This window comes from Eutrema salsugineum, unplaced genomic scaffold (assembly GCF_000478725.1).
Source record: "Eutrema salsugineum unplaced genomic scaffold, Eutsalg1_0 scaffold_9, whole genome shotgun sequence".
Lineage (NCBI taxonomy): Eukaryota > Viridiplantae > Streptophyta > Magnoliopsida > Brassicales > Brassicaceae > Eutrema > Eutrema salsugineum.
Window position 1 is genome coordinate 3,287,870 of NW_006256342.1, and position 18,374 is coordinate 3,306,243.

Consider the following 18,374-nt stretch of genomic DNA (forward strand, 5'->3'; position numbering starts at 1 on the left):
TATCCTTACATTTTCCTTTCTTTTGTTTTTCGTGCTGTTACTGTTGCCATTTTTGTTCCACCAATGACAGATGCACCAGAATCGAAAAATAATTCAAAAGATACTATTTTAATTTTCACAACATATATATTAAGAACATATCTATTAATTTTGCTCCAAATTCGGATCCACTACTCGAATTTGTATTTGATGTAAGAAGATTGAATAGTCATGTAGTAACGAAGGATATACTCTCTTTATCCTTTTTTTTTTCTTTTCTTTTTTTGTTTTTGTTTTGTTTCTTGTCTTAAAAGAATATCAGAACCTAACAACATATATTTGCCAAATCAGGCATAATGTAAAATGGAAAATAGGTTTAGCACTTTCAAACAACCTTGCTTGTTCATCTTAATACACTAATCCGAAGGTTTTAAAACTAGTAGTTAAAAACTTCGAATACAAGTTAACAAAAAGCTCTTCAAGCTAATCTGAAAAGCTTGCAATCTAATTTAACTAAAGCCTGATTCAGTTGTATTGTTTGACCATTAGAATGTCGGAGCATAATCTCTGAGGAACTTGTTGCAGTTCTTTCCCTTCTTGCCATGCTTGTCCTACGCATACACCAGGACCTATGTGTCGTATGTATATGACAACGCTGTCGTTGAATGGGTATGGATGCTTTGCTGCAACATCAAGTGAAAGAATAAGATGAAGCTCTGAGTTTAGAGACATTCTTGTCTATGCTATTCTCAAACCTGAGATGTGAGTAAGAGAGTCATCTATGATTACATTTCTCGTCTTGTTTACTAAAAGATGCTCAGAGTTGGAGGAAATGGATGGATTGTCATTTCCAAGCTGACGAATCTTTCGATAGACAATGCTGGGTTTATTATATAGGGATTCCTAATCAAATGCTCAAAGTTGTCAATATGGTCATAGCTATATATCGTAATGCCGCTCATGGGGAACTATTTGCTTAACTAACTTAAGGTGTGTGAATCATTGGATTTAAGTTTCTGTGTAGCGTAATGTAAGTGAAGACTAATGTAGTGTGTAGCTGCGAGGAAAGTGGAAATGGCTAATCTAAGCACTGAATCTTACCTGGTGGAGGGAAGCCTTTCGGGTAATCTTCAATAGCAAGAAGCCCATCACCAAAATTGCATGCTATGTCGCACGGTTCTTCTGTGGCCATAACTTCCATAGCTTCTCTGACCTCAAAGTATAGAGGACTGAAAGAATCCGCAAGGGTTGAAACTATCGGTCCACCTGCATGATTGCATTTCTAGAGATATCTGTTAAATATATATTGCAGAAGAAGTATTAACATGACAGTCACTCATGTTCAGTCGCCAATTGCGAAAAGGCTTTTAAAGATGCACACAAGATAAGCTTATGCTAGATATGTCCATTGTTAGATAGAGTTCTACATCAGCATATTGTTCCACATCAAATTAGATATGCCTTAAATGTTGGAATTAAACTCCCAGCAACTGCAAATGGGAAAATGAGCACGTGTTTATTTTGAGGAAAACATTAATTGGATCAGGACTCACCACATACACGCCCATAGATTTGGCCATTGTTGGAGCAAAACACAGCCTACCAAGGAACATATAAACTATGTCAAGAAAGTAACGAAGGATAGATGCTGCTGAATGAAATACGCATGGAAGTGATTTCAGTCCGACTTACCATCCTAAATGAATTGATCCAAGATATGATCAGTGGACCTAAACAATAAGAGAAGAATATCTTAGAAGCTGTCAAGAACAAAAACATCAACATACAAAACCATACATAGATCATAGTTGACGTAAAAATTCGTTTTTATTTGAAGGAAATCGGACCTAAAATGGATTACCCTGACTTGTTCGGCAGTTGAAGTATTCAAGTGAAATCCCCGCATCTCCAGAAGAGAACAACTTGGATGCAGTCATCTTAGCTAACTTTGGATCTTCATAACGAGCGCTTGCTATTTCCCACGCTCTTGATATAAGCCTGCATACATAACTCTCATGAAAACCATGCCAAAAACATGCACTAAGTGCTCATTCCATGTCCAGTGTCATCAGAAGAATTGGCATATGAATCCTCCAAGAGACGTATGACAACCACATGACTCAGAAAGCTAAATATCGATAAGAGTTCAGCAAGAATGACCTTGGCTCTAACAAATGCAGCAGACGGTGGCGCCTCTCTTCGGGGATATCTTCAATCTTTTTCCTGTACAGTCTGAACTCTATTTAATAGTTATCTTATTGTCTCATGAGATGCCAGATGAAATCTAACAGGTGAATGCATGATTAGAGGTGTATAACTCTAGTTGATGGTGTCACTTTATCTTCTTGCTTTGAGATATACAACATCAATCATCAACAGGTAACTAAATAGCACACCAATTGGAGAGCTAATCCGAGACAATGCTAAATTTAGTCACCAAGAAAATATATGGATAGTATAGCTATCACTGGTGTTATGACTACTATAAATGTGCTAGCCTAATGCTTAAGACTGAATCAGTGCTGCAACTCAATCAACCAAAAGCAGACTAACCAGAGATAAGCAGCTGGGTTATATGAAGTAGGGTCCAATGGAATCAACTCCTTGGGGGGATCAAGAAACGTTACAACATCAGATTCATCAACGTAAACTCTTTTACCAGTGGAAAGAGTTTCATAGGGTTTTTCATCCCATGGAGACTCATACCCTCTCCCTCCATGAACCGCCAGAACCACACCACGAGACAACCCTGAAATCTCCAAATAATTTTGATTAAATAAATCTCTTTTCTTTTCTCTTTAGAAGCCAAAACAAGGCCCAGCAACATGAAATACACAAGGAAACTACGAAGAAGTTAAGCAAAACCAATCAATGGGTCGGCAGCCATTTTCTGATTCATCAAAACAAGAAACAGAATTCTTGAATTTAATATGAAGAAACAATGTAAAGAACTTGATCTTCTGGTTTATCTATTCTACTTCTGTTTATCATTCTTTTTTAATCCTTGTATTTCTCAATGACGAAACCCATTTCATTGAACTTCATGTTACCGAAACTCATTACCACAGTCACCTCAATTTGATATCGACCAAGTTACTAGAAGTGTGTACAGAATGCTTTCCAAGGAAAAAAAAAAAAAACACTTTAAGTGAAAGAGAAGAACTTTGCTCACTCTTCGAGCGAGGAAACCCGAGCTGCGGCTTTACATTCCGGCGGATAGAGCAACGAACCGCCGGAGGAAGCACCGGTGTCCGTACAAGCCAACTCTGCTGAACCGCCCCTATCTTCATCTCCGGCAAGAAAAAAAAAAATTATCGAACAATTTACTTAAAATTGATTTTATCATATACGAGTCGACTTGCGGAATTTCAAATAGAGGGCCATCATAGTTGGGCCTTAGTTAGGCCCATATTTACATTATGGGCTGAGTTACATTACTTCTAGTTAAAAACTTGAAACAAAACACACACACACACACTACATAAGTAATAACATCCCGCCGCACTTCCTTGTGCTCTGTACTAGCGAACTGAATCATCTCTTACAAGACCTTTCGCATCGCACAACACTTTGACCACATCTCTCATCGTCGGTCTCCTCGCCGGATCTTTCTCCGTGCAACTCAGTGCCAGTTCCGTCACCTGAATCACCTGTTCCCTAAGATTCGAATCCAGAAGCTCGTCCACGAGAATCGGATCGACGATAGTCGTTATCATGTCATCAACATTGTTGTTGCTGCTGCTGCTCAAGACAGATCTCACCCAGCTTACTATATCCATACTGTCCGGGAACGATTTGTCCACTGCTCTCTTCCTCGTAACTAGCTCAAGCAACACAACTCCGTAACTATAAACATCAGATTCTCTTCCCCTCACGGTTTTGAAAGCGTTTTCTGCACAGTTTCATCGTAAAATTAGATAGCAGAAAAAACAGAGTTTAGTAACAGTATCATTAACCGGTAACTAACTCGGTTAGACTCTAAACCGGATTTATGATTATGTATAATGAGATAATAGATTACCTGGTGCGATGTAACCGGTGGTGCCAGTAACAGTGGCAGTTGAGACCGTTGAGCCATCGAGAAGGCGAGCTAAACCGAAATCTCCAATGTGAGGCTCCAAATCCGAGTCCATGAGTACGTTTTCCGGTTTAATGTCACGGTGAACAATCGGAGGATGACAGTCATAGTGTAGATAGGCAAGTCCGTGAGCGACACCAAGCGCGACGTTGTACCTTGCAGACCAGTCTAGCTCATTATCTTTCGAGCTAACACCGTGAAGAACGTCGTAAAGGCTTCCTTTTGGCATGTATCTATACAGCATCAAGCCGTCTTCTTTCCTCAGCCAAAACCCTTCTAACTTAATCAAGTTCCTGTGCCTGACTTTCCCTATTGTGTCTATCTCCCTCATCATACTCTGGTTTGCTCGGATGTGAGACGCGAAGACGAGTCTCTTCACGGCGTAGACATCGCCTGAGCCCATAGATGCTCTGTAAACAATCCCGTGAGCTCCTCTTCCGATGATGTATTTTTCGTTTAGATTGTCTGTTGCTGCAAGAACTTTGTTCAGCAACAAAGATGGGCCTTCCTCGGTGAAGACATAGGCTTCTTTCTGTGGAGCTCCTCTTCGACGACGCAGGCAAATGAAAACAAGACCAAGAACCAAAACCAAGACGAGTAAAGAGGATAAGACCGCTATAAGCGCGATTTTCCAGGTGCTTAGGCCACTTTTTCCGTTTCTTGATTGATCGTCGCAGTAAGTGAAGTCGCTGCGGCTATTGTTGATAACAGGGAAGGAATGTGGAATGCAGAGGTTGGGATTTCCTGAAAACGACGACGGATCAGAGATCAACTGATCCTTTAAGCTTCCCGGTATTGGACCATTGAACTGATTGTTGGAGACATCAGCGTGAAGCAATGATTTAAGATCTTCAAGAACTGATAAAGAGCCTGTAAGCTTGTTGTTGGATATGTTGAGTCGTGTTAGTCTGTCAAGATCTCCTAACTTGGCTGGAATCTCGCCTGTTAATCCGTTTCCACTCAGGTCCAAACCATAGATCAGATTCTGCAACGAACCAAGCGACGAAGGAATCTCACCACCAAAAGCATTCCGAGCAATCTGCAGATCTGAGAGCTTTACAAGCTCAGGCAAGAACAAGGGAATGCCTCCTGAAAACCGGTTTTCACTGAGAACTAAAGTGGCCAAGCCTTTCCAGGCACTAAAGTTTGAAGGAATCGAATCGTTTAACGAGTTGAAACCAACATCAAAACGCTCTATGCTCACGCAGTTAGACAGCTGAGATGGTAGAGAGCCTTCAAGAAGATTATGTGAAAGATTCAGGTATCCAAGATTCTGTAGTTTCCCAAGTTCTGGAGGTATATGCCCCGTGAGCTTGTTTCGAGACAAGTTGATGCTCGAGAGATTCCTAGAGCTTCCGAGGCTACGCGGGATTTGTCCTTGGAAGTTGTTGCTGTTGAAATCGAGAAATGAAAGGCTATGATCCTGAGAAAACTCAGGAAGAAGACCTGAGAGGTTGTTTTCTCTGAGGATGAATCTCTTGATGGTCTTACAGTGACCAATAGAAGTCGGTATCTTACCATGAAGCCGATTAGAACCCAAATTGAGCACTGTCAACTTCTTTCCATGGCATAGATTCGGCGGTATCTCTCCTGTAAGTTTATTACCAATAAAATCCACTTCTTCTAGGCTGCTGTTCACACCTAAACCTGATGGTATCTCTCCATAAAAGCTGTTGTTGAAGAGCGTAACGATCTTTAAACGCTTCAGCTCGGTCATTTCCACAGGTAGCTCCCCTGTGAGATTGTTTTGGTAAACTAGCAACTGCGCAAGACTATGTATCTTCCATATCTCAACAGGAATCTCGCCAGAAAACCGGTTCTCAAAAAGCTCAAGACTTTCTAGCTTCTTGAGCTTTCCCAATGTACTTGGTATCACGCCTCCAAGCTGGTTATTGTTGAGCTTCAACAAGCTCAAGCTACTACAGTTCCCAAGCTCTGCAGGGATACTCCCAGAGAGACGATTCTCGGAGAGATTAATAATCTTAAGCTTCTTCAACATACCTAACGATGAAGGGATCGTACCTGATAAGTTACCACTCACAATGACTAGAACGTCAAGGTTACTACAGTTCCCCAATTCAGGAGGAACACCACCTTCGAATTGATTGTAGGACAGATCTATAGTCGACAACTTCTTGCAATTTGTTGAACCGAGACGAATTGGCCCACTTAGGCTGTTGTTACCAAGAAACAGGTCAATGAGATTCTCCATCATGTTGAAAGTTTCAGGCAACGAACCAGATAACTTGTTCTTGTGCAGATATAGAATCTCCAGCTTACTGCAGTTCCCAATCGACTCAGGGATGTTACCAGAAAACTGATTCTCAAACATACGAAGGTCCAACATTTCCTTAGACTCACCAATACTTTGAGGAATCGGACCGGTTAGGTTGTTATACTCAACATGTAAAGTCTGCAACCCCGGAATTCGAAACAAGGATTCAGGTAACTCACCAGTGAGGTAGTTTATGTAAAGATAGAGATCCATCAAGCTCTTCAAGTTACCGAGTGTGTCTGGAATCTTACCAGAAAACTCGTTTTCAGACAAATCCAGATAAACGAGTTCAGTGCAGTTTCCTAAACTGGAAGGTATAGTTCCCGAGAAATTGTTGGTACTCAGATCCAAAATCTGCAAGCTTTTGAGCTCCCCGATTTCAGGACCCAATTGGCCTGAAACCCTAGAGCGAGTGAAGTTGAGAGACGCAACATTATTAGATTCGTCACAAGTGATACCGAACCATTTACATGGAGTGGCTTCAGATGCGTTTATCTTCCATGTCGAAGTTACTTCTTTTGGTACTTTGTCCAAATGCTTCAGGAGCGAGAGTAGAGTTAAGCCATCTGAGTTTAGACATGAAACAGAAACTATATGGGTGGAGACAAAGAGCCAGAAAAGCAAAAGAATTTCGAACAACCCGAGATTCTTCATCTGGGATTAAGAATCAAGAAACATGAAAAAGTCTCAATCAAGATTGAAATTTGAAGCTCTCGTCTCAGTAAAGTGAAGCTCGCATGAGAGAGGAAAAGGAGTTTATAAAAAGACACAGAACTTGATTGATGGGTGACAAGTGATAGTTGATCTGATTCTTTCCGTTTTTCTATGACGATAAGTTTGGTCGGTAATCGGTATTAATCAGCGATTGTGAACCAAACTTTCAACGCGTTTTCTTTGGCACGCCGTTTCTTATTCACTCTTCTTATTTTCCCTTTTCAGACACACGTGTTCTAGAAAGCAGTCTTCTCTTATTCTTTTATTCTCTTTGAGAAACGTGAATCAATTTGGATATTTTTCAGCGATGTCGTTTTACATCAGCCAAAGAAAGTAAGAAGGCTATGCCACTTCAACAGATTAATTTAATTATTAGTAAGAAAACGTTAACAAAAAGAGAGAAACGTATTCACACAAACATTTCATTAATCAATTTAATTCTTTTGTCCATTTGCAGCTTCGTTGGTGGATGGTGACGTAGTGGAGGAGCTAGGGCAGGTTTAAGTCCATTATCCCAATTAAATAATTGTTTGCAAACGATATCGTCGTGCGAATCGTGTCATTATCAAGACTTAAATATGATATATTACGTGTATAAGATTATAAGATTCGATTTGTTAATTGATAAGAACAACTAAACTGCCATCCAAAAAAAGCAGCTAAACCTTACTTAACTAGAGCACAACAATTTGACTGGTAACACCGTGGAATAAGGTAGAGGAAAACTATGAAAGCAATGACTTAATCATCTTACAAGTAAATTGAATTATGTATGTTGTGTTATCAACTATATATGCATTATATTTGTATATACATAATTCTACTATATAGCTGCTTATATATTGAATACAAGATTTACAACGATTTAACAAAAAACACATTTCATCTTGTGAATTTTAAACGCTAAAATATTTTGATTATTTTTGTCAAGATGTTAAATATATTGATGTTACAATCAGTACATTATACTTTTTCATTATGTTTATGTAATGGAAAACTTAAGTCTGATTTTCGCCTAGTTTAATAGTTCCGAGAAATGGTTGTTTTCTTTAACTCTAAGAACGGCGGTCCGGCGGAACGACTCCTGAAAACCGGTTTCCGGAGAGAACCAAAGTGGTCAACTCTTTCCAATTACTAAACTTTGAAGGAACCGAACCGTTTAATAAGTTAATCCCAAGATTCAAGTGACTAAGCTTTTGTAGATTCCCAAGTTCTTGAGGTATCTGTCCACTGAGTTTGTTTCGAGACAGATTGATTGTCGTGAGATTCCTACAGCTTCCGAGGCTACGAGGGATCGGTCCTTCGAAGCTGTTGCTATTGAGATCGAGAAACGAAAGATCAGGATTGTGTGAAAACTCAGGAAGAAGACCTGAAAGGTTGTTTTCTCTAAGTATGAATCTGCTTAGAGTCTTGCACTGACCAACAGATGTCGGTATTTTACCGTGAAGTCGATTTGATCCTAAGTTAAACACTGTCAGTTTCTTTCCATGGCAGAGATTTGGTGGTATCTCTCCCGTAAAATTGTTACTAATGAAATCAACAATCTCTAAGTTGCTGTTCAGACCCAAACCAGGTGGTATTACTCCCCTAAAGCTGTTGTTGAAGAGCGTAACGATCTTTAGATTCTTGAGCTCGGTTATTTCCAAAGGTAGTTTTCCTGTGAATTTGTTTTGATAAACTAGCAACTGCGTAGGACTCTGAATTTTCCATACCTCAATAGGTATCTCACCAGAAAACTGGTTTTCAAAAAGCTCCAGGCTTTCTAGCTTCTTTAGCTTACCTAACGTGCTCGGTATCCCACCTCCGAGCTGGTTATTGTTCAGCTTCAATGTGTTTAAGTTGGTGCAGTCTCCGATTTCCGGGGGAATACTTTCAGAGAGACGATTCTCGGAAAGGTTAAGAATTGTAAGATTCTTTAACATACCCAATGATGAAGGGATTTTACCTGACAAGTTGCTTTTCACAATGACTAAAGCGTCGAGGCTACTGCAATTGCCCAATTCAGGAGGGACACCGCCTTGGAATTGATTGTATGACAAATCTAAAGTCACCAAATTCCTGCATTTGGTTGAACCAAACCGAACTGTTCCTCTGAGGCTGTTGTTAGCAACAAACAGGTCAGTGAGATTCTCCAGAAGATTGAGACTTTCAGGCAATGAACCAACCAATATGTTCCTGTGCAGATACAGAATCTCCAGCTTACTGCAGTTTCCAATTGACTCAGGGATTGTACCAGAAAACTGATTGTCAAACAAACGCAGATCCAGAAGCTCTTTAGCCTCACCAACATTTTGAGGAATTAAACCGGTCAGGTTGTTATGCTCAACGTGCAGATAATTCAAGGCTGGAATTCGAAACAAGGATTTAGGTAATTCGCCGGAGAGGAAGTTGCTGTAAAGATACAGATCGGCCAAGCTCTTCAAGGTAGAGAGTATCTGGGATCTTACCAGAGAATCCATTTTCAGACAAATCAATATACACGAGTGAGCTACAGCTTCCTAAAGTGGAAGGTATAATCCCAGAGAGATTGTTTGAACTCATATCCAAAATTTCTAAGCTTTTGAGCTGCCCAATTTCAGGACCCAATTGACCTGAAACCCCTGAGCCGGTGAAGTTGACAGACGTAACCTTCTTGGAATCATCACAGCTGATACCAAACCAGTTACACGGGGTAGCTTCAGATGCGTTTATCTTCCATGTTGAACTTAATTCTGGTGGCACTTTTCCCAAATGCTTCCTAAGTGAGAGTAAAGTTAACCCATCTGAGTTTAGACACGAAACCGTAACTAACCTAGCCGAAACAAAAAGACAGGAAAACAGGAGAGTTTCGAACAACCCAAGATTCTTCATCTGAGACTTAAAAGACCAAGAAACATGCCCAGTATCAAGCTCTAATAATTATGAAGCACTCACCAAAAATGACGTAAAAAGGAGAGAGAAAGAGGGAAAAAGGATACAACTTGATTGAAGGGTATTCGCTAAAGGTTAACCCATCAGATTGGCGCCATTATTAGAAGAAACAAATAAATGTTAGGTTTGGGTTTTGGATACCTTTCGATGAAGAAGAGCAATCAACGTTCATCGTCAAAGAATAGATAGTTATCAAGAGAAACTGATTAGTTGGGAAAGAGATAATCATCGTATATCTCTAATTAAGGAGAGAAGTATTCCTAAAATAGTTTATTTTTGTAATTTCCTCTGACTATTTATGGTTTACGATAGTGTTGAAGAATTAAACAAGCGGGTGGGGCAGACCGTATCATAATTTAGACTGAATATTATATAAAAACATTTTCAAACTATCGTTTACCGTTCTCATTTACATCTCTCAAACTCTCTCTACCAATGTTGCACATATACAAGTGTAAATACCTTAAATCTTGAGAGACTTATCGAACTTACTAAAAACTGTGAATCCATGACTTGGTCATCATTCAGCTACGCCAATTAGATGATAACTCAAGTTCCACATCCTCTTCCCACCAAGTTGCGGCCTGCAACATCATCAGTTTCAGACCACTTTAAGCTACGCTGTGAACATAAAAGAAACAGACAAACAGAATCTAGACCAATGTGCAAGAACCTTGTAGCCCCTGCGCAGGAACTCGAGTGAGCTTCCTTTCTCTTCTTGTAGTCCTAGAACCTGCAACAGCTCTTCCTTGGTCTGTTTGCATCAACATCGATCAGAGCTCGTTACTTCTTTTCAGAGGTTAGGTTAAAACGACTAAACACAAATGATTACTGCACATACTTCACCCAGGGTGAAACGAGTTGCGCTTTCTGCAACACACGCAAATGAACCATCAGATTGCTTAAGCATCACCTGCCATGGCCCTGCATTAGTTTTTTATGTATTAGACATGGAAAGAGACAGTGTTCCCTTAGTTCAGGTAACTGGTATTGAGAATGGTTCTGCATATCTGATAGAGAGACTGAGACAAGCATCACATCGTGTTCATAGTTCAAAGATGTCACAAGACGGACAGGTTCAATACACATGGTGCCACTGTATACTTTTAGTCCCGGGAAAGAACATTTAAGCACTTACCAGGATATTGTCGAAAAAGTGCTCCGTTGTAGTTCAACACATATGGTGCCACTGCCACTGTCTTAGCCAAGAAAACACAAACAGCTATTATGCTGCTTCATTTATGCTAGCAGTCAAGAGAGATCCGCAAGATATTATCATCATAATTGGCAATTACCTTAGAATACTCTCTGATTCGGATATAGAAGACGGGAATAAATTGAGAAAGAAACCGGTAGTGCAGATCTTTAGGGGGAAAGCCAAGTAGCCCTAGGTCAGCACTGCACTAAAAATCAGCTGTTACCAGAAGTGAGGAAGCCGAGAGAGATTAAGTAAATCATGAAATTGAGGTCTCGATAGAAGCAATACCGTAAGGTATCTAGCTCAAGATTAAAGAGAAGAGCTGGGGTTGAACTGGCAAAGCTTTCCTGCAAGTATACCCAAACAATACAGTTTGCTATAATTAACAAGCTACAAAGAAAAAGTCCAAAATGACTATAGTCAGTGACGTATGTAAACCAAGTTCCATGTTAAGATAAGAAAGGATAAAAGGATTGCAATACCACAAACTTCTCTATAACAGAGAGTTCTCGAGTGCTGCAATTGATAAACATATAAAGGGTCGGTGGCTCCTTGGGTTCCCAACTACCTGTAGGAACATATAATCTTCATGATAAATGCAATAATCCATCTGTTTAGAAAAGCAAAAATCCTTGGGAAAGGAAATTTAGATGAAAGAATCGAAGTTTTAGTTAAACCTTCGTTTTCATCTTCAAAATCAAAGTCCAGGGTACTCCTTATGGACCTGAAGAAATTGGTGACAGAAGTACCAGGTATATCATCTAGAGAACCGATACTTATGCCATCAATCTGATGAGAAACACAAGAAATCAAATCGTTGTTAACCATCAAGTGTTCAATTCTCAGATGTTAAATCCTAACATATGCAAAATGCAGCAAACGGGAAGTTCCATTAGTACCGAATCAAACGCCGCTTTGAAGAGTTGCGAAGCTCTGCGCTTTTCGGGCTTGTCAGGAAAAACCTGAAGCATGTTCGATGTACACAGGTCAGAAGAAACATATAAGAAGGATGGCTAATAAATAAACTAATGAGGGAGATAGATTACAATGCAAGCTCTGGTCTCTATTTTCTCCTGAAGTTTCCGGACAACAGACAAGGCCAATTGTATGTTGGCATCAATAAAATCGTCCGAAGAGCCCTAGACAACGTTTGCAAGTCCAATACAATACCACAGATAAGCTAAAACGAAGCCACAACATCAAAAATTCAGAACACGAAAAATCTCAACGATGACATGAAAAAAAAAAAACCTTGTATGACGAAATGCTACTGGGCAAAGGCCTACAGAAGAACAGAAGAGCAAAAGGCACCATTATCACGAGGAGCCGATAACACAAATTTGTACAATTCAGATGAAAGAAGAAGAAATAATTACGGGAAATCGATTTCCAAACGAGATTTGGATTCCTGAAGAGCGAACGCAAGAGAATTGGCAGCGTCAGAGACCAAAACCTCGTAGGACTTGGGCTTATAAACGGAGACACCTCTCCTAGGGTCGGAGTCAGGAGAAGCAGATGAGAGTGCCCCGCCACTGTTTGCGGTGGCTCCGCATCTGATTCTGCTGGCCAGAATCGAGGGAGAAGAGAAGAGCGCAGGTAACATCGCCATCGCCATCGCCATTTTTGCTCTATCTCTCTCTGTGTTTTGACGGTTAAAATGTCAGTGATAACACTAGCTAAACGCTACAGTCTAATCCGCACAGCTTCATGACACGTGGTTAAATCTTGTTATCTTTTATAACCGGATTGAACCGGATATTGATTAGAGCTCATCGAACCGGCATAACGTCGACGTTTTGAAAGCTTGAAACTGTTGCTAACGGCCGTGAAATTCTGTTATTATCCGCTGCGGTTGGGTTCATGATTGCTTCTCTTGAGAGCCGTCGATATCTACTTGATCTAATTGTCATCGATGGCTATGAGTGTTTTTATATCGTATATACACTGATGAGTTCGAGAGCTGAGGAACACTCCATAACAGATAACAAGCGTCGAGTCTTTTTTTTTTATAACTTCTTCCACTCCGTTTCTCCTTTTAACTGAGAAAATTCTCTCTTTCCCGGGAAAATTTAATTTTCTTTCTGCTCGGAGAAGATCTTCGGACGAAGAGCGAAAATGAGTAAACGGATGGATTGTTATCTTCTGTACACGGTTTTCGTGGTGCTTCTTCTTCTTGGAGCAGTTTCTCAGTCTAATGCAAGGCCACGCGCTAATCGACGTAAGTTTCCCAAGAAAATTCAGGAGAATCTCTGGTTATGCTTGAACTTTGAAATCTTTAGCCACCATTGTTGAGGTTTTCGTTGATTATATTGAAAATACATGTAATTAGACACTGGAATCTGTAGTAAATCGAGGAAATTAGCTGATACTTTCGATTCTTCCCTGATTCGCTTATGAGTATTTGCAAGAAAGCCATAACCATTCCGAAAAAGACCCAAATTGCGCTCAATCCCTAATTTCTTTTAGAGATTACATTGTTACGTCGCTGTTCTCACTGTTAGAATCTCGTTTGCAGCGCCCAATTTCATGCGATTCGTGACGAACGCAACTGATTTTGCGTCGGAGGATTACTACGATTACATAATCGTCGGAGGAGGAACGGCGGGATGCCCACTAGCCGCCACACTGTCGCAATCTTTCCGGGTTCTTCTGCTCGAACGCGGCGGCGTTCCGTACAATAGACCTCACGTGATGTCACACGACGGTTTCTTAACCACTCTTACCGACGTCAACAACTTCGACTCGCCGGCTCAGTCCTTCATCTCTGAGGAAGGAGTCCCTAACGCCAGAGGCCGTGTTCTTGGAGGAAGCAGCGCAATCAATGCCGGATTCTACAGCCGAGCTGATAAACAGTTCTTTGAGAATTCGGGTCTCAATTGGGATCTGACTACTGTGAATCAGTCGTATGAGTGGGTGGAGAGAGCTATTGTGTTTAGACCTCAGCTCAGGACTTGGCAATCTGCGATTAGGGACGCGTTGCTTGAGGTTGGTGTCCATCCGTTTAATGGCTTCACTTTGGAGCATAAAGTGGGGACTAAGATCGGAGGTTCTACGTTCGATCGTGCTGGGAGGAGGCATAGCTCTGCAGATCTTCTCAGATATTCAAGAAGTTCCAACATTAGAGTTGCAGTGTACGCAACTGTGGAGAGAGTTTTGCTGGCTTCATCTCCAAGTGACTCGGGTTCCAATGTCTCTGCAATTGGAGTGGTTTACCGTGATCAGCTGGGACGATACCATCACGCGCTGATCCGAGACAGAGGAGAGGTGATTCTATCTGCTGGTTCACTCGGTAGCCCACAGTTGCTGCTTCTTAGTGGAATTGGTACAAGGAGTTATCTTTCCACTTGGGGAATCCCAGTGGCTCTTGACCAGCCTCATGTGGGAGACTTTGTGTATGATAACCCGAGGAACGGTATCTCCATTGTTCCTCCGGTTCCAATGGAGAGCTCACTGATACAAGTCGTGGGAATTACTGAGGAAGGGGCTTTTCTGGAGGCTGCTTCCAATGTGATTCCTTTTGCGTCGCCTATACATTCTGTTTTCATCAGAGCTCCAGCTTCTCCTTTGTACGTCCCTGTGACAACTATTATGGAAAAGATCCTAGGTCCAGTGTCTACTGGTTCACTAAGGTTGGCCTCAACGGATGTGAGGATAAACCCAATTGTCAGGTTCAACTACTTTAGTGATCCACAGGATCTAGAGAGATGTGTTAATGGGACTAGGAAGATTGGAGAAATTCTCAGGAGCCGAGCTATGCAGGACTTCATGTTCAGGGAATGGTTTGGGAGCCGTAGGTTCAGGTTCGTTGGAGTTCCATTACCTGTGGACCAATCAAATGATCTGGTGATGGCAGAATTCTGCAGACGAACTGTGAGCACAATCTGGCACTACCATGGAGGCTGCGTTGTGGGAAAAGTTGTGAACTCTGACCTCAAAGTCATTGGTATCGATTCTCTCAGAATCGTGGATGGATCAACCTTCAATATATCTCCTGGGACTAATCCCCAAGCTACCTTGATGATGCTGGGAAGGTAATCAAAATTTTTACCTTTGATGCTTGACCAGTGCGTTTTGGTCAGACTAAAAACACGTTTCCATATGACTATAATTGCAGGTACATGGGGCTGCAGATGCTGAGAGAGAGAATGAGATACAAATGATTCCGCAGATGGGCTCTTTCGCATTTTCTGGATTAGCTTTTACTGATTCTTTTGCTGTATGTTCACCTGTAGTTCTCTATCAGGTGCTTCTACAGTTACTCTGTTGATTTCTTTATTCTTTCATTGGACTCCTCTAGATAAGTCAAGTAGTAATGATAGAGAATAGGATTTCGTCTATGTTCATGTAAACAGCAGGACTGAGATGTAATGATCAACCGCTTGTTCTTTCTCAGAGTAGCCATTATAGTAAATTTTCAAAACTTACTGTGTCAGAAAGCTAAGGATATGTTCATATATGCATAAATACATACAAGAGCAAATTTACACCTTGGTAATGTGAGAACAAGTGGCGATATACTTCTTCTCTTCTTTTTGTCACTATGATGAACACTTTTGGAATTTGTTCCATGTCAATCTTTTTCTCCTTGAAGTTTTCTGGAATCTCCTAGTTCCTTCTGTAAAGGAAGATAAGACAACCACACGCAGACCTATTATCCTCATATAGTGCTGTCTTGGAATCCAATACCTTCCCATGATGCTGTCCTGTCTCTTCATCGTTTTGCCCTCTTTTTATATGCGTTGTTGCAAAAGCTAAATACTCAACTCTTGTTCTGTATCAAACCGCAACCTGTTTGAATAGCAAAGAAGAAGTTTGATTCTTCATAGATGGTATCAGATTAATAGCAGCTTCCTTTGTTGCAAGACTTGGGTTTCCTAGCACTTTCTCTTGCATCGTGTTTAGCTGTCAATTAAAGAGCAGGACGGACACATGGATCAACTACAACAGGGTGATAAGAATCTGACTGTGTTCGTAGGACCCTGGGGAGGAAATGGAGGAACCGATTGGGATGACGGGATCTATCATGGTGTCCGCGAGATCAAACTCGTATATGATCAATGCATTGACTCCATCTCTGTGGTCTACGATAAGAATGGGAAACCTGTAAGATCAGAAAAGCATGGAGGTCAGGGAGGCAACAAAACATCAGAGGTATGTTCCTTTCTCATTTTGGATTATGTTTCTCTACCTTCATCTCTTAGAGTTTGGGTTCTCTTACATGAACCAAATTTCTGCAGATAAAGCTGCAATACCCAGATGAGTATCTAATTGGTGTGAGTGGTTACTACTGGCCAGTGGTTCACAGTGGCTCTCCTGTGATCAGATCAATTACCTTCAAGAGCAATAAACAAGTGTATGGACCTTATGGAGTTGAACAAGGAACACCCTTCACTTTCTCAGTCAATGGAGGGCGCATTGTTGGCATCAACGGTAGGAGCGGCTGGTACCTTGACTCCATCGGCTTCCATCTATCACGCCCTAAATCAACAAAGATGATTCACAAGCTTCGAAAGAAGATTCAGTGGCTCACAAGAATTGTAGCATGAGAAAGTCTTTTGCATAGAATATAACATTTCTGCATTAAACTGTAATGTTAGACTCTACTAATAAGGATGTTCCTTGTTAGATGTATGATACTTAGTCAATGAAACCAAAAGTGACTCAAAAAGAACCTTTTTTTTGGTTTTAGACTCAAAAAGAAACTTGTTAATGCACACAAGCTCAAAGGGAAAGCATATCATTTAAATGGTAGAAAGCTAAACACACGAAGGTTTTTATATGATGTTATAAACAAAGCATGTTCCAAAGTGAGCAATATACACAAATAGGACCGTGTTTACGGATAATAGCAGCAATATTTCGATAACGATCTTGTGCAAAGTGGTCGATAGTCCAAGCACGGTCGTTGGTTAGCTCATTTATCCTCTGGCCTTGAGCTCTGCAAGCCTCCTGGACAAATCGTCCTCATCGACTTTCTCCTCTGTCTTAGTTGGGATGGCATGACCAGCAGGCTGAGGTAGTCCCACAGAGACTTCAAGACCATAGTCATCTGCTACCTGCTGCATCAGGCTGTTGACTTCGCCTTCTGGAGTGGACAATGAAGTTGAACCCGCCATAGCGTTCTCCATGAACTCAGCTTGGACCTCCATGTTCACAAACTGCTTCTCGAATGAGTCCATTGTCTCTGACATCTTCTGTAGATTGCCTGTTAAGAGAAACAGAAAACAGATACGAACCTCAACTTGTATAAAACGTAATGAATCAAATTATACTGGCGTTCTATATCACAGAGTTGCATATAAGAAGAAGCACAACGATTTATCACAGACGGGACAAAAAGATGAACCCTTTATGAGTTTCCATAAGAACAAAATCTTCGTATCTATTCAGAAGCATCCTTCAAGTTTAAATTGCCTTCTGTGAACTAATACGCCACTAACCATGGTGGTGATGTCTAATTCAGCGTCAATTTCATAAAACCAAACCCATATTAATCATCGGTAGAACAGTATTACTACAACCATCATGAGAAAAACGTATCGTCTATGCAATATACTAAACCTATGAACAGCATAAACTGATGGAAGACAAAAACTTTGGATAATTCAGCGGCAGTGAATGTTGATGAAATACCTGTGGCAAGTGAAGATTCAAGGGATTTGACGATGTTGGTCATTGATTTGGTGATGGTGGTCATCTTGGCCTGCGTGTCGAGGCGAGCAACAACAGCATCGAGACGAGAAGCGAGACGGAGGTAGTTCATCTGCTCGCTACGCTTACGAATGGCGTTCTCGGCGTAGATCCGAGCACCATCCATGTTCCCCTTCTCGATCGCCTTCTTAACCTTGAGTTTCTCTGCCTTCTCCTCCTTCTCGCACTTCCTTGACTGCCTTTGCAGAGACTTGGACGTAAATTTCAGGTCAAATATCTGATTCATCAGCTTATCTGTGTTACCCATGTTGATCGATTCCTCTACAGATCCTCTGGTATTCAATTAACGATCTATCGGTAGAAGATCCCCGAATCAGAGAATTAGGGTTTTTACAAATTTGGGAAAAATTCTCGACGCGTTAATTTTACTTTTTCTTTGGTAGAGAAGAAGAGAGACAGAAGGAGGAGAAAGAAGGACGGAAGCTAATTAAGTAAAGATAAAGTTGAAGTCAACTTCGGTATTTCCTAATTCAAATCGGACTTGACCGGTTCAATCTGAACCGCTGTTT

General features: G+C 40.9%; 7 protein-coding genes across 7 annotated transcripts; 2 read left to right on the forward strand and 5 right to left on the reverse strand.

Annotated features, from left to right (window-relative positions):
* Positions 1-293: 293 nt before the first annotated feature.
* LOC18009420 lies at positions 294-3,293 on the reverse strand. Its single transcript, XM_006390533.2, has 8 exons — positions 3,152-3,293; positions 2,533-2,728; positions 2,140-2,202; positions 1,841-1,977; positions 1,672-1,709; positions 1,533-1,578; positions 1,081-1,245; positions 294-662 (listed from the first exon to the last, which is right to left on the reverse strand). The coding sequence occupies exons 1-8, from the start codon at positions 3,267-3,269 to the stop codon at positions 505-507; spliced, it is 921 nt and encodes a 306-aa protein (XP_006390595.1). The 5' UTR covers positions 3,270-3,293; the 3' UTR covers positions 294-504.
* Positions 3,294-3,306: 13 nt separating this feature from the next.
* On the reverse strand, positions 3,307-7,145 carry LOC18009427 (leucine-rich repeat receptor-like protein kinase PEPR1). Its single transcript, XM_006390534.2, has 2 exons — positions 4,001-7,145; positions 3,307-3,871 (listed from the first exon to the last, which is right to left on the reverse strand). The coding sequence occupies exons 1-2, from the start codon at positions 6,984-6,986 to the stop codon at positions 3,501-3,503; spliced, it is 3,357 nt and encodes a 1,118-aa protein (XP_006390596.1). The 5' UTR covers positions 6,987-7,145; the 3' UTR covers positions 3,307-3,500.
* Positions 7,146-8,101: 956 nt separating this feature from the next.
* LOC18009052 (leucine-rich repeat receptor-like protein kinase PEPR1) lies at positions 8,102-9,904 on the reverse strand. Its single transcript, XM_024155810.1, is given in 2 exon segments — positions 8,102-9,473; positions 9,475-9,904. Coding segments are annotated over 2 exon segments (1,794 nt in total). The 5' UTR covers positions 9,897-9,904.
* A 399-nt stretch (positions 9,905-10,303) lies between these two features.
* LOC18009340 (protein LOW PSII ACCUMULATION 3, chloroplastic) lies at positions 10,304-12,840 on the reverse strand. The gene is made up of 12 exons (XM_006390536.2): positions 12,531-12,840; positions 12,406-12,436; positions 12,201-12,293; positions 12,054-12,116; positions 11,832-11,943; positions 11,637-11,722; positions 11,443-11,501; positions 11,252-11,354; positions 11,095-11,155; positions 10,798-10,880; positions 10,630-10,710; positions 10,304-10,540 (listed from the first exon to the last, which is right to left on the reverse strand). Exons 1-12 carry the CDS (start codon positions 12,773-12,775, stop codon positions 10,481-10,483), a joined length of 1,077 nt encoding a protein of 358 aa, XP_006390598.1. The 5' UTR covers positions 12,776-12,840; the 3' UTR covers positions 10,304-10,480.
* Positions 12,841-13,757: 917 nt separating this feature from the next.
* On the forward strand, positions 13,758-15,314 carry LOC18009429 ((R)-mandelonitrile lyase-like). The gene is made up of 2 exons (XM_024150158.1): positions 13,758-15,185; positions 15,269-15,314. Exons 1-2 carry the CDS (start codon positions 13,846-13,848, stop codon positions 15,312-15,314), a joined length of 1,386 nt encoding a protein of 461 aa, XP_024005926.1. The 5' UTR covers positions 13,758-13,845.
* Positions 15,315-15,492: 178 nt separating this feature from the next.
* LOC18008969 (jacalin-related lectin 19) lies at positions 15,493-16,823 on the forward strand. The gene is made up of 2 exons (XM_006390538.2): positions 15,493-16,305; positions 16,392-16,823. Exons 1-2 carry the CDS (start codon positions 16,084-16,086, stop codon positions 16,698-16,700), a joined length of 531 nt encoding a protein of 176 aa, XP_006390600.1. The 5' UTR covers positions 15,493-16,083; the 3' UTR covers positions 16,701-16,823.
* Positions 16,824-16,875: 52 nt separating this feature from the next.
* On the reverse strand, positions 16,876-18,279 carry LOC18009431 (ESCRT-related protein CHMP1B). Its single transcript, XM_006390539.2, has 2 exons — positions 17,788-18,279; positions 16,876-17,359 (listed from the first exon to the last, which is right to left on the reverse strand). Exons 1-2 carry the CDS (start codon positions 18,110-18,112, stop codon positions 17,073-17,075), a joined length of 612 nt encoding a protein of 203 aa, XP_006390601.1. The 5' UTR covers positions 18,113-18,279; the 3' UTR covers positions 16,876-17,072.
* Positions 18,280-18,374: the final 95 nt, after the last annotated feature.